Source organism: Bufo bufo, chromosome 2, assembly GCF_905171765.1.
Source record: "Bufo bufo chromosome 2, aBufBuf1.1, whole genome shotgun sequence".
Classification (NCBI taxonomy): Eukaryota; Metazoa; Chordata; class Amphibia; order Anura; family Bufonidae; genus Bufo; species Bufo bufo.
In genome coordinates, this window is record NC_053390.1 from 385,986,521 (window position 1) to 386,001,167 (window position 14,647).

The 14,647-nt window shown below is 43.5% G+C and overlaps 1 protein-coding gene across 2 annotated transcripts in view; it reads right to left on the reverse strand.

Annotated features, from left to right (window-relative positions):
* LOC120989231 (methylthioadenosine phosphorylase) overlaps positions 1-3,759 on the reverse strand; it is a 54,990-nt gene extending 51,231 nt beyond the window's left edge. For both annotated transcript variants that reach the window (XM_040417200.1, XM_040417199.1), the window contains exons 1-2: positions 3,655-3,759; positions 732-818 (exon numbers count right to left, since the gene is read on the reverse strand). In XM_040417200.1, coding sequence (XP_040273134.1) covers positions 732-818; positions 3,655-3,678 — 111 coding nt within the window. In that variant the 5' untranslated portion in view covers positions 3,679-3,759. The remainder of the gene's footprint in view (positions 1-731; positions 819-3,654) is intronic.
* Positions 3,760-14,647: the final 10,888 nt, after the last annotated feature.

The following is a 14,647-nucleotide window of genomic DNA, read 5'->3' on the forward strand; positions in this document are numbered from 1 at the left end:
AGTCATAAGGGGAAATAAAATGGCCACTGACCTACTAGCCCACAAAAAACCCGTCCTAAGAACAGAGATGGACGGGTTACTTCAAAACAGTGAACTAAAGAGCTCTCTCAGCTCTCCTCACTGCTCTTGCTGTCATGCATTACGATCTTACATGTGTGTAGTGATCGGAGTGAAGTGCAAGTACAGAGAGGATGGACAGGACGTACTGCGGAGTGGATGTGGTAATGTAGCAGACATCCCCCACCCATCCATCCTCCTCTCTGTACCTTCAATTCACTCAACTATAAATAATAAAAGCTATTTGGGAATGCATTTATAATAAGTTAATATCTACCTTATGTTTCACCCTATAAGACGCGCCTTTTTCCCCTCAAAGGAGGCGGGATGTCAGTGCGTCTTATGGGGTGTATACTAATGAGCACTTCCATTATAGAGGACCAGTACTCACCGCTTTTTGGTCTACCTTGGCCGCTCGCTGTGCTGTGACTGCGCACAGTGTGAGCACTCTGAACTCGTTAGGCGTCGGGTCACAGCATCGCGTGCAGCGGGAAGAAGAAGAAAGCTGGATGACAGGAGCACCGCCTGCATCTTGAGCAGGAGAAGTAAATTGATTTTTTTTTATTTTTTTTATGTGATCTGACCATGGGGTCATTCACATGGAGGTCTGATCTAAGGTCTGAAAAATTGTATTATGCAAGTCTACTGTATGAGTGCCTAACTGTAGCACATACCTTGCCAAAGGGGGTTTCAACATACTTCTCGCTTCTTCCTTCCAAAATATCAGGATCATCCAGTCCAGATCCACCAATTATACCGACCTATTGCAGAAGAAGCAAGAGGGTGAAATATTTTATCACATTTTCATGAAGCAGAAAAATAATAGAGCCCATAGAAATACCAAAAGTGGAACAAAAAGACTCTGTTCACCACAGACATTATGTCTTATAAGTTAAAGGGCTTCTCTCCTATGCAACACCCGCAAAAAAATATACATTTTCGATTACCTCTTTAATTATATATCAGGTTAATATAAATTGCAGCAGGGTGGCTCAGTGGTTAGCACTGAGGTCCTAGGTTCAAATCCAATCAAGGACAACATCTGCACGGAGTCTGTATGTTCTCCCCGTGTTTGGAGTGTGGGAGGAAACCCACACAAAGACATCCCTTTATCAAAGTCCAGCGTTTTACGAAATGACACATAGAAGAATGAAGCAAAGTGTACATGAGCTCTCAGACGCCGTGGTCACTCAATAGTAATTATAGCAGTCTTCACAGGGAGAAGGCGCATGCTGAGCAGTCGTTATACCAGGCGGACACTCCTTCAAGACCTCCACCGTACATGGAGCCTGGTTGCAATACCAGACACCACCTGTGGACAGGGTTGGAGCTGTTCTTAGCAGAGCAGCCCGGTTTACTACTCCTGGAAACCCCTTTAAGGCGCCTCATGCACATGACCATATTTTTTGCATACTGGATGTGGACCGCGTGCACTATCTGCATTCATATGTCCGTTCCGCCATCTCGCAAAAAAGATAGAACATGTCCTATTCTTGTCCATTTTGTGGACAATAGGCATTTTTAACATAGGGCGGAACATGCGGAGCGGAAAAATGCACAACACATATGGCTTAAAGATGGCAGCAGCTTCTAAGCTTAGCAGATGCCATAGCTGCCATGTGCCTGCTGTTTTACACCCAGAGGCATTGTCCACGATCGGGGATGACGCCGATCATCGACATTTATCCCCTCAAATGTTGTGGTCGATTGCGACCACAGCATCTGAGCTGTCTGCTCGGGCCGTACAGGGGCTAAAATGCTGCCAGCATCTTTAAAAGATCACTGCACAACACACCATGGGGCCCCAGCCTGATCTTTTTAGGGCCCCTCTGGGACATACTCCTTTCTCAGCCCTTCCAGTCACCATGGTAGGTGCATACCTCCCAACTTTTGAAAATTGCAAAGAGGGACAATATGTGCAGCGCGCATCGTGGCCATTTTTTTTATTCTAGGCCACGCCTCTAACTCCGCCCAAAGCATAATTACTGACTCCATCACAACTGCAGCAGCTGGGGATCAGTTAGGTGGGTACAATTTCTTTTATAGCAAGTGGACCCCCTGAGACAATTTTGTTTCGTGCTCTTCAATATCCATCTAAATATTAGCTCATAAATCATCAGATTATAGATATTTTAAACAGGTAAGAAAGCCGTCGGCACTCGCTGAATACACGCTGCGCGGGAAAGGAGCAAACTCCAGGTGCAGCATATACAAAATCCCAGCAGCTGTGTCTTTGAAGATAGGATTTATTCCAATATTGGTTATGGTGTCCTACACTCAGGACGCGTTTCGGCAAGCATGCCTTTATCAACTCCTGGTGATAAAGGCATGCTTGCCGAAACGCGTCCTGCATGTAGGACACCATAACCAATATTGGAATAAATCCTATCTTCAAAGACACAGCTGCTGGGATTTTGTATATGCTATAGATATTTTAAAGTCTAAGGGTACCTTCACACTAGCGTTATTCTTTTCCGGCATAGAGTTCCGTCCTAGGGGCTCTATACCGGAAAAGAACTGATCAGGTATATCCCCATGCATTCTGAATGGAGAGCAATCCGTTCAGGATGCATCAGGATGTCTTCAGTTCAGTCTTTTTGCCTTTACTGGACGGAGATAAAACCGCAGAATGCTCTGGTTTTATCTCCGGCCAAAAAAACTGAAGACTTGCCTGAATGCTAGATTTAGCATTTATTTATTTTTTTAATAGGAATGTATTAGTGCCGGATCCGTCCTTCCTGCGCAGACCGAAAAAAAATGTTATTAAGGGCTCATTCAGACGGACGTATGCTATCCGCAAAAATGCGGATCCGTTTTTTTTTTTGCGGATTAGATGCTGACACATTCACTTCTATGGGGCCCTTTTCTACTCCACGGTTCCGCAAAACAAAATTAAACCTGTCCTATACTTGTCCGTGAAAATAAGACATGGCCCCATTGAAGTCTATGGGTCCGCAAAAATACTGAATGCTATCCGTTTTTTTACAGACATGCTGAACTGTCTGGAAAAAAAAAAACAGATCGGCATTTTTGCGGACAGCCTTCGGCCGTCTGGATGAGGCCTAACACAGATGACACCAGAAAGACGGATCCGGCATTTCAATGCTTTTGTATGACGGATCAGGATCCTGATCTGTCTTACAAATGCCATCAGTTGGCATACGTTTTGACGGATCCGGCAGGCAATTCCATCGCCTGAACTGCCTGCCGGATTTCTCCTTCGCAAGTGTGAAAGTAGCCCAAATTTCACCAAATAATGAAGTTCTGGTCTAATATACAGCTAGAAACCATACAGATAGTTTAATAAGAAGCAATGTAGTAATGCACATTTCTGCATTGGACTTGGGTGAAATGGAGGGACACTTACATGGAGGTGGAAAGGGCCACACATGTTGGGGCCAGTACTGCTGCACTAGCTGCAACCTGCTCCAGGGGGAACACCCCCCGGCTGAATTCTAGTGGCTTCTCTATGACTACACAGAGCATTGCACAACCCTGAGCCTGCCGATACAAGGCGGCTGTGATGCTCTGCAGGAAGGATTCTGCGTCACACTCAGCCAGGAGCCATGGCCTGGCTATGAGGTAAGTAGTACCTACCTTCACAACGTGCCCAGCTGCCATAGCGGAGTCCGGGGATAGGGGCGGGGCTACAACTCACACGATGTACTCATGTGCAGGGTAAAAGACCTTGGGTGACGTCAGAGGGGGCGTGGCTCCGGAGAATGCTTCCGCAGCCCAGAGCTCAGCTACACTGAGAGGAGAGGGGGATGTGAGGCGGTCGCATCTTTCCGCCCCCTGCAAAGTGCACCATTCTTATAGCTGCTCTGTGTATGCTGCAAGCAAAAAACTTTCGAAGCTATTTTGTGCAGGCAGCAGAGTTCTTTGTGTAAATTGCATGTGTGCCTACTCTCATTGACAAAAAATGCATCCAGATAGAAATGGCTTACTGCAAAACAGGGCATGCAGTTATGTCAGCCAGGTAAGGGCACTTTCACAGGGGCAGAGGATTCCAGCAGGCGGTTCTGTCGCCAGAACCAAACTGATGGCATTTGTCAGACGGATCCGGATGCGTATCCGCCTGACAAATGCATTGCAATACCAGATCCGTCTCTCCGATGTCATCCGGAAAAACGGATCCGGTATTCATATAATTTTTTTTTGCATTTTTAAAGGTCTGCGCATGCGACGGAACTCAATGCCGGAAAACAAAACCGCTAGTGTGAAAGTACCCTAAATAATTAGACACTGGGTCTTGCCACAAGCGGGCATACAAGTGCCTTCTCCGCTGCCTACAAAAAGGCTCTCAGAGGCTACCATGCTTGCAATGGGAGGTGGCCTGGAGGTGTATAAACTCCAATTTAAATGTGCCTGTTTTCCATCTATAGGCCACATTTAGGTGCACCTGTGAGGCCTGGGCCATACCAGCCAGTCTTGAGTGGGACTCGCAGACTCCTCCCTCCTCCCATTGCAAGCATGGCTACATGCTGGAGGTAACTGGTGAGTCGGCCTCATGCTCCTGTAATTTGCCCACTGGCCCCTGGTATTGCCCACATAGGCACAGGTAGGTGAGTGTTAGGTCCGAGCTACTTGAGAAACCTTGGCGTGGTGCTCGGGCTCAGACATGTCCTACACCGTAGGACATGTTGGCTAATCTCTCAATTTTAACATCAGTTTGAGTTCGGTTTAGTAAGACTGCAGAGTGCACCTGTCTTTGCTAATATTATTATATTGGTTATCACATCCACATAATTGCTATCTTGTGTAGGATGTTTATGGTACTTGTGGTTCGCTGCGGTCATCCTCCACTGTATGCATTTTTGCTGGGGATCGCCATTAGCAACGGGCCACAAGTGCAGGATTTGCTCCCCTGTATATATATAAACAACTGCATGTGGGTTTGAGAACCTCCTGCCTGTAGAATCTGATTAGCTGCTATGGGTTCTGATAAATCTTCAACCATTATGCCCAGTTGACAGACCTTAAGGGGGGCATATCATTAGTCTGAGTGAAGCAGGATGGTCATTTTGAAGAATTGGCCACCATCTAGGCTGTTCTGACGTAGCTGTTATACACTTACCAACGTTTAGGTTGGTAAAATTGGGGCATCCAAAACCACGCACCTGAAAACTCCCCAACTCTGCTGGAAACACTCAGGGGTGGGATTGCTGGTAGCCCTGCCCATTTTGGGCCTGCGGCTGCCTCTGAAAATCAAAGGCAGTCATTGTAAATTTGGGACAGTTGGCAACTATGCTGTCAGGAGATGTTGGGAGCAGTGGTTACATTGGGGCATGCACACACTGGAACAGGCTTTGGACGGCTCAGACAGACCACCAGTACAGAGGATCATTTGATTCACCAACAGGAACGTGCAACTCCCAAAGTTTTGTTGTCCATCATCCAGACATAGGTGACGCCATTACACACCCCTGTCTCTGTCTGGACCGTGTCCAGGTGCTTAGAAGGAAATTTGGTTCATGGCTGCCATTGCGTGTCCTGCCATTGATAGCAAGTGACCTTTGCCTTTGTTTGGAGCGGTGTCAGACTCCTAAATGAGAAACTTAGACTGCTATGGAGTCCTGGACTGGAACCTTATCTTCTTTAGAGATAAATCCAGGTTCTGTTTGGGAGTATGGAGGCCTCGTGGCGAGCGCTTCAATCCTGGCTTTGCCATGTAGCGTCACACTGTCCCAACTACTTGTGTGATGATCTGGGGAGTCCTCGCATAGGGCAGTCGGTCACCCCAACAGCTCAGAACTATGTGCAAGACATACCTCAGCCACATGTGTTGCCTCTCATAGTGGAGCTTCCAGTTGTCATTTTTCAATAAGATAAGGCTTCATTCACGCGACCATATTTTTGGGCAAACTTTGTTAAAGGGGTTGTTCGGATTCAGAGCCGAACTCGGACATCTCATAATTTCACCCAGGCAGCCCCCCTGATGTTAGATGCTCTCCCGTGCCCTGAGCAGGATGACACAGGGCAAGGACTTTTTTATTTACTATAACACACTGCCGGGCGAAGGCTTCCGCACAGTAGTGTGTTCGGGGACGTCACCGGCTCTAATGGGCCGGCTTTAGCGCTGCCCTAGCCGTTTTACAGGCTGGGGCAGCGCTAAAGCCCCCCATCAGTGCCGGTGACGTCACCGGGCTCACTACTGGGCGTAAGCCTCCGCCTGGCAGCCCTACGGAGAACCCGGTTCGTCACCAGAACTCCAGAAAATGCCTTTGGCAAAGGAGAGCATGAACTGCTCCAATGTCAAGTCAGGGAGGCTGCCTGGGTGGAATTATGGGTATGTCTGGGTTCAGCTCTGAACCCAGACAATCCCTTTAACCCTTTAGGTGTTCCACAAGCATTAAAGGAAAATTAAGATGAAAATTCAAAATGTCACTTTTTGGGCAGATTTTCCATTTTAATAAATTTTTTCCTGTAATGCACCAAGGGTTAACAGCCAAACAAATCTCAATATTTATTACCCTGTTTCTGCAGTTTACAGAAACACCCCTCATGTGGTGGTAAACTACTGTGCGGGCACACGGCAGGGCGCAGAAGGAAAGGAGCCCAGTATGGTTTTTGTAAGGCAGATTTTGCTGGACTGGTTTTAAGACACCATGTCCCATTTGAAGACCCCCTGATGCACCGCTACAGTACACACTCCCAAAAATGACCCTATTTTGGAAACTACAGGATAAGGTGTCAGTTTTATTGGTATTATTTTAGGATGCATATGATTTTTGATCGCTCCATATTGCGTTTTTTGTGAGGCAAGGTAACCAAAAAAATTCTGTTCTGGCACAGTTTTCATTTTTTTTGTTTTTTACAACCTTCATCTGAGAGGGTAGATCATGTGCTATTTTTATAAAGCAGGTTGTTATGGACGCGACAATATCAAATATCTACATTCTCTGTTTCAGTTTTACATAATAAAACATTTTTTTTTTTTTTATGTTTTTGTGTCTCCATTTTCTGAATGCCATATTTTATTTTTATGCCGATCGTCTTGTGTAGGGGCTAGTTTATTGCAGGAAGAGTTGACATTTTATTGGTGCCATTTTTGGGTACATATGATTTTTTGATCTTTCATTATTACACTTTATGGGGCAAAGTGACCAAAAAATGTTTTGGCACCATTTTTATTTATTTATTTTTACATAGTTCTCCTGAGGGGTTAGGTCATGTGATATTTATATAGAGCAGGTCATTACGGACGTGGCAATACCTAATATGTATACTTTTTCTTATTAGTTTAAGTTTTACACAATAAAAGCATTTTTGAAACAAAAAAAAATCATATTTTAGTGTCTCCATAGTCTGAGAGGCATAATTTTTATTTTTTGGGCGATTGTCTTAGGTAGGGTCCCATTTTTTGCGGGATGAGCTGACTGTTTGGTACTATTTTGGGGGGCATACGCCTTTTTGATCGTTTTGCATTGCACTTTTTGTGATTTAAGGTGACACAAATTTTAGCAGTTTTTTTTTTAACGGTGTTTATCTGACGGGGTATATTATGTGATATATTTATAGAGCTGGTCGTTACAGATGTGGCGATACCTAATATGTGTGTGTTTTTCCTTATTTATTATTTTTTTTTCTCTATTTTTATTATTATTTTTATTATTATTTTACTTAATTTATTTTTTATTATTAAAAACACTTTTTTATTTTACATATTTTTTTATTTTTTTTTTACTTTATTTCTGTCCCACTCTGGGACTTCAACTTTTGGGAGTCTGATCCCCTCTGAAATGCATTACAATTCATCTGTATTGTAATGCATTGCCTGTTAGTGTATAACACCTGAGTAATACACTAACAGGTTGCCTAGGAGACGAGCCTGTGGCTGGATCTCCTCGGACCCAGTAGATGGCAGGTCCTGATGCCGTGCAAGACATTGGGAAGACTGTGCATGGCATCGGGCTGCCTTCTCACCCATCGGGTCCCCGTTACCGCAGCGCGGGGACCCGATCGGATCCCTCACTGACCGCAAACCCGTTCTATGCCGAGGTCAGCGCCATAAAAGGGGTTAATCTGCCGGCATCGCTGTCGTGACTGCCGGGCCCCTGCAGTGATCGGGCGTGCACCACTCTCGTGCCCACGCGATCACCATGACGTAATAGTACGTCAAGTTGTGGCAAGTCACCTGCCGCTATGATGTACTATTACGTCATGTGTCAGAAAGGGGTTAATAAAACATAAAAAAACATATAAGAGGTGTTTGCATTTGGCTTAGGCCGGGTTCACATCACAGTTTAGTTTTCTGTTCTTCTGATCTGTCAGAAGAACAGGAAGAAAAAAAAAAGGGATTCTGTATTTTCAGCATCCTTTATGCTCGGTTATGCACATTTTCCATAGTTTTTTTTAGACTAAAAAAAAAAAACTTTGTGTAGGACTTTTTTTTCATCTATAATAATGGATTTCAGATGGAAATGGCTAAAGCGGATGCAAAATATGCATAACCGAGCATAACGATGCTTAAAATACAGGATCCGTTTTCTGTTCTTCTGGTGGATCATTCAAGTGAATGAGTCTGCATCCTTGAAACGGTACGCACATGGCCGGTGCAAGTATATTGCAGACCCGCTGTTTTCAGCCTGCAATATGAGCATGGCTGGCACACAGTTGTGTGCATGAGGTCTTAGTCGTAGCTAGGGATGAGCGAATCGACTTCAGATGAAACATCCAAAGTTTATTCGCATTAAAACTTCGTTCCAATACTGTACGGATCCGGAGCTCGGTACAGTATTAGAATGTATTGGCTCCGATGAGCCAAAGTTATTGCTTCGCGAAGTCTCGCGAGACTTCCCGTAATAACTTCATAAATGAATTTGAAACCGAATTTGGGAAATGTTTTTTTACAGTACAAATTAATTTATGAAGTTATTACCTGAAGTCACGTGAGACTTCGCGAAGCAATAACTTCGGCTCATCAGAGCCAATACATTCTAATACTATACAGAGCTCCTGCTCCGTTCAGTATTGGAACAAAGTTTTATGCGAATCGACTTCGGATGTTTCACCTGGAGTCGATTCGCTCATTCCTAGTAGTAACCATGTACAGTCAGGTCCATAAATATTGGGACAGCGACACAATTCTAACATTTTTGGCTCTATACACCACCACAATGGATTTTAAATGAAATGAACAAGATGTGCTTTAACTGCAGACTGTCAGCTTTAATTTGAGGGTATTTACATCCAAATCAGGTGAACGGTGTAGGAATTACAACAGTTTGCATATGTGCCTCCCACTTGTTAAGGGACCAAAAGTAATGGGACAATTGGCTTCTCAGCTGTTCCATGGCCAGGTGTGTGTTATTCCCTCATTATCCCAATTACAATGAGCAAATAAAAGGTCCAGAGTTCATTTCAAGTGTGCTATTTGCATTTGGAATCTGTTGCTGTCAACTCTCAAGATGAGATCCAAAGAGCTGTCACTATCAGTGAAGCAAGCCATCATTAGGCTGAAAAAACAAAACAAACCCATCAGAGAGATAGCAAAAACATTAGGCGTGGCCAAAACAACTGTTTGGAACATTCTTAAAAAGAAGGAATGCACCGGTGAGCTCAGCAACACCAAAAGACCCTGAAGACCACGGAAAATAACTGTGGTGGATGACCGAAGAATTCTTTCCCTGGTGAAGAAAACACCCTTCACAACAGTTGGCCAGATCAAGAACACTCTCCAGGAGGTAGGTGTATGTGTGTCAAAGTCAACAATCAAGAGAAGACTTCACCAGAGTGAATACAGAGGGTTCACCACAAGATGTAAACCCATGGTGAGCCTCAAAAACAGGAAGGCCAGATTAGAGTTTGCCAAACGACATCTAAAAAAGCCTTCACAGTTCTGGAACAACATCCTATGTACAGATGAGACCAAGAACAACTTGTACCAGAGTGATGGGAAGAGAAGAGTATGGAGAAGGAAAGGAACTGCTCATGATCCTAAGCATACCACCTCATCAGTGAAGCATGGTGGAGGTAGTGTCATGGCGTGGGCATGTATGCCTGCCAATGGAACTGATTCTCTTGTATTTATTGATGATGTGACTTCTGACAAAAGCAGCAGGATGAATTCTGAAGTGTTTTGGGCAATATTATCTGCTCATATGCAGCCAAATGCTTCAGAACTCATTTGACGGCGCTTCACAGTGCAGATGGACAATGACCCAAAGCATACTGCAAAAGCAACCAAAGAGTTTTTTAAGGGAAAGAAGTGGAATGTTATGCAATGGCCAAGTCAATCACCTGACCTGAATCCGATTGTGCATGCATTTCACTTGCTGAAGACTAAACTGAAGGTAAAATGCCCCAAGAACAAGCAGGAACTGAAGACAGTTGCAGTAGAGGCCTGGCAGAGCATCACCAGGAATGAAACCCAGCGTCTGGTGATGTCTATGCGTTCCAGACTTCAGGCTGTAATTGACTGCAAAGGATTTGCAACCAAGTATTAAAAAGTGAAAGTTTGATTTATGATTATTATTCTGTCCCATTACTTTTGATTCCTTAACAAGTGGGAGGCACATATGCAAACTGTTATAATTCCTACACCGTTCACCTGATTTGGATGTAAATACCCTCAAATTAAAGCTGACAGTCTGCAGTTAAAGCACATCTTGTTCATTTTATTTCAAATCCATTGTGGTGATGTATAGAGCCAAAAATGTTAGAATTATGTCGATGTCCCAATATTTATGGACCTGACTGTACATACAAATTAGCTATGAAAACATCATGTTGATTGCCGTTTTTATCATTGGCCACTAGATGTCAGTACAACCTGCATAGCACAAGTGCTTTTCAGACTTTGACCCAGATTTTCTAATCCTAAAAATGGCGTAAACTCAGACAGGCTGTCTAGACCTGCAGCAGATTTATCACATGGGCTCAGGCTGGATGATAAATCTGGTGCAGGGATAGACACTTTTCTCCCACTCTATACCAACTATTGGTTGGCTTGTCTTGAGACAAAATATTATGACAGAATTAGCGTGCAATTTTGGTGCAAAGTGGTGCATCTTAGTCCCGCCCACTTTCCTGCAAAGCTCCCTTCCCTCTAAGCCCCACCCCTTGTTGAGCATTTTAGAAAAAATGGTAGAACTAAATTGCGCCAATTTGCATCACTTTAGGCAGATTTGGGGCGCAAACTCATGATTAAATCTGGGCCTTTGTATTGAAGAGATTTCCCAGAATCGACAAATATCACCTATAGACAGGTTAGGTGATAAATGTGAGTTTTAGAGCACATCTTCGTAGCACGTAATTTGTGACGGCAACAAATCTGTAGAAAAATCCGCCTGAGTAACCCACGTGCTGCAGAAATTTGACATGAAGTGGCGATCTCCGTACAGCATTCAAAGGAAGTTTTGAAGGAATCGACTTTGGATCTAGGATTCGCTCAACACTAACAGCGATCTTTGATTGTGACAGGTCTATCGCCAGCCTTTATACGTCTCAGTCGGTTTTGAGTGTCACAAAACAATAAAGTCCAGATCCTCTCTTAGAATAATTAATATGGTTATCTGATTTAATAAAAACGTGGGCACTCCCGTACATGTGCTAAAGTAACAAAAGAGGTGATACTTACTCCTTCTCTTCCCTGCGGACTCCAGGGATGTGCTCAGTCCTCCTCACTGCTGTTTGTTTTCCTGGCTGCAGCGGTGATGTTCCATACACACAGGTCACTACTGCATCCAACCACTGGCCTCAGCAGTGACATCTTCTTTACTGCTGAGGCAAATAATTGGCTGCACGGTGAACTGTATGGAACATCACCGCTGCAGCCAGGAGGCTGCATCCAGGCGGGCGCACTTACCTAGCAGATTCACTGCTGCCACTCCAGTTCTCCAGGCTGGACACTGCACCAGCGGTGATGTCAAATCGACACATGATCGTTGCAGCCAGTTGCTGGTCTCTTTGGTGTACACCCCTCACAGTTGGGCCTTGTTCACATTTCTGTTTTTCACTGACGTGCGCTGTCTGCATTTTCTACGGACAGCACACGTACCGATTTATTTTAATGTGTCTGTGCACATATCAGTATTTTTTTTATTGACCGTGGTTCAGTAAAGAATCACGGAGACATGCATTATTTTGGTTTATGATGCGGATCAAACACAGTCAATAGGAGATGCTCTGGAAATGTAATTTTCAGCTGAGCAGTGTCTGTGGATTACGGATGACACACAGAGGGTAAAAATGAACACAGGGACCAAACACGGATCCATCACGGACATCTTCACGGATGAAACGGCGATGCTTTTTTTTCAGGGACGTGAAACTGACACTGTTACGATGAACAGGGCCTTACTGGTGATTAGGTCCTGTCACACAGTTAAAATGAAGAACATGGCAGTTCAGCCTGCTTGGCTCTGTCTTTCTAATCTCTTGGTCTAGGTAGGAGAATACTGAGAGAAGAAAATTTACACAGTCCTCTCAGCAAGCAGAGTTGGTACATTCTTTGGCTGCCAATGCTGAACTGCAGTGAAATGAGTGCAATTTACAGATAATAAGTCCACAGTGTGATAAACAATCAGTTCAAGGCCATATGATAGAAAGTTGTGTTTTTGCTAGAGCTCTCATTTAAAATTGTGTCTTTTTCAGACCTTATGCACATGACTGTATCAGTTTTGCTCGCGGATCCACAAAACATGGATACCAGCCGTGCGAATCCTGCATTTTCCTGATCTGCACGTTCCACCTTATGTGAAAGATGCCTATTGTCCGCGGCAATTATAGCTCAAACCTTGGTGTGGCGATATGGGTTTCAAACATAAACTGTATTGCATTTTCTATACTGAGGACTTAGTTTGGCCCATCCACAGATTACCTTTTTTTTTTTTTAAGAGGCTTTAGATAAAAAGACAGAGTAAAGGTCCATTTACAGTACATGGTCAAAATGAACAGGCAATTATTCTGATTTAACTATTTGTTCCCAATAATTGCTGGCTCGTCAGAGGAGGTGAGAGCTGCATTTAGATGTAGCAATCCCTTCCCCTGTATGAAAATGAGCAGTTGCTACTGTGATCGCTTCTCTCCATACATATCCTTTGCTGCTGGCCAGAAACAATGATTTAGGTGTCAACATCAACGAAGTTTTCGTTCGTTCATCGGGTGCACCTATACATAGGCTGATTATTGGGATTACGAACCCAGTAATTATCCTATGTAAAGGGACCTTCATTCCTTTTGGTCTCCAAATATTTAAAAAAGAGCAGCAGTGGCAAGAGAAAGAGCAAAGCTCACATCAGAAACAAATATTAACAGCAATAATACGAGGGCTCAAGCTAATGGGGCAGCCGGCACTCTTTTCATAAAACTGAGAGAAGATTTAATGTCCGCTAAGTATGGCGAAATCTGATTTCTGAATGAAATTCAAGACCTTTCCTCCATTTGTTCCCACCACAATTCACATGTACGTGGTAAATATTGGTCACTTCTAAAAACAGATCCAGAATTTCCAGCAATTACGTATAGATGTGGCCGCAACCTAAGAGATACCCTGGTCCACAGCCATTCTGAGAACTAGAAAAAAGAAACTTGGCTGACCAGTAGACAACTGGGGACCTTTCACTGTGGCCACTGCAAAGCATGTCAGTCTATTTGTAGAGGTTCTCAGTTTTCTGATTCTGGTGGACAGAAAATGTACTATACCCGCTCTTTTGCTAACTGCAACACTGAGGGTGTGATATATTTGTGCAAGTGCACCTGTAATTTGATGTATTTAAAACATGCCGTGCCTTCAAAAAACTGATTTTGGAACATATTGGGGATGTGAGAAATAAACGTGATAAACCCATCTCCAGACATGTGACATCTAAACATGGTGGTGAAATTCGGGTTCTGTCCTCCTCTGTGATTGAGACAGTTAAAGGGGTTGTCCGAGTTATTAAAAAAAAAATATATAGATCACTGTACATCTGATGGGCAGCAATATATACAGCTAAGCAAGTTTTAGGCAAAAAAAAGTCCTAATTTCCCTGGTTCTCTTCTGGCCCTTTGTTTACCTGCAGCAACAACAATCTCTGCCCCTTGATCAATAACTGATCTGTATGCAAATTTTCATCATCATCATTGATATCTATAGAATTGGTTATATGCATATGGGTCTGATTACCGATAATGGTTTGTTGGTGTGTGGGCCAAAATCTGATATAATCATTTTTGGGCATTATTAAAACATATTCACACATATATCTGTCCCCCAGTTTTACTTTTTTAGGCTGAGGTGATTTATTTCCTTAGTATACCCAGCCTACTAAAAAAATACATTTTATTGGCACTTTTTGGGTTAATTTTAAATAATACCAGTAAAGGTTACGCTTTACACTGGTGAAGGTGTTCTGTGACTATCCCACCACAATTCAGTAAAAAATAAATAAAAAAAAAGTTCAAACTGACTCTAGAATAGGAAGTTTTCCTTCATCCAGAAAGATATTTTATTTTGGATCCTCCCTAGATACGGAGGATTCCTCTCTCCTTTTTCTATTCCAAAAAGTTGCTTGTTCCAGTGATTATGTCAGAAAAGTGTCTGGCATATAACAATTCTTTGAGGCCCTGACCTCCACAGTGAATATTCTGTTCCAAGGTTGTGTCC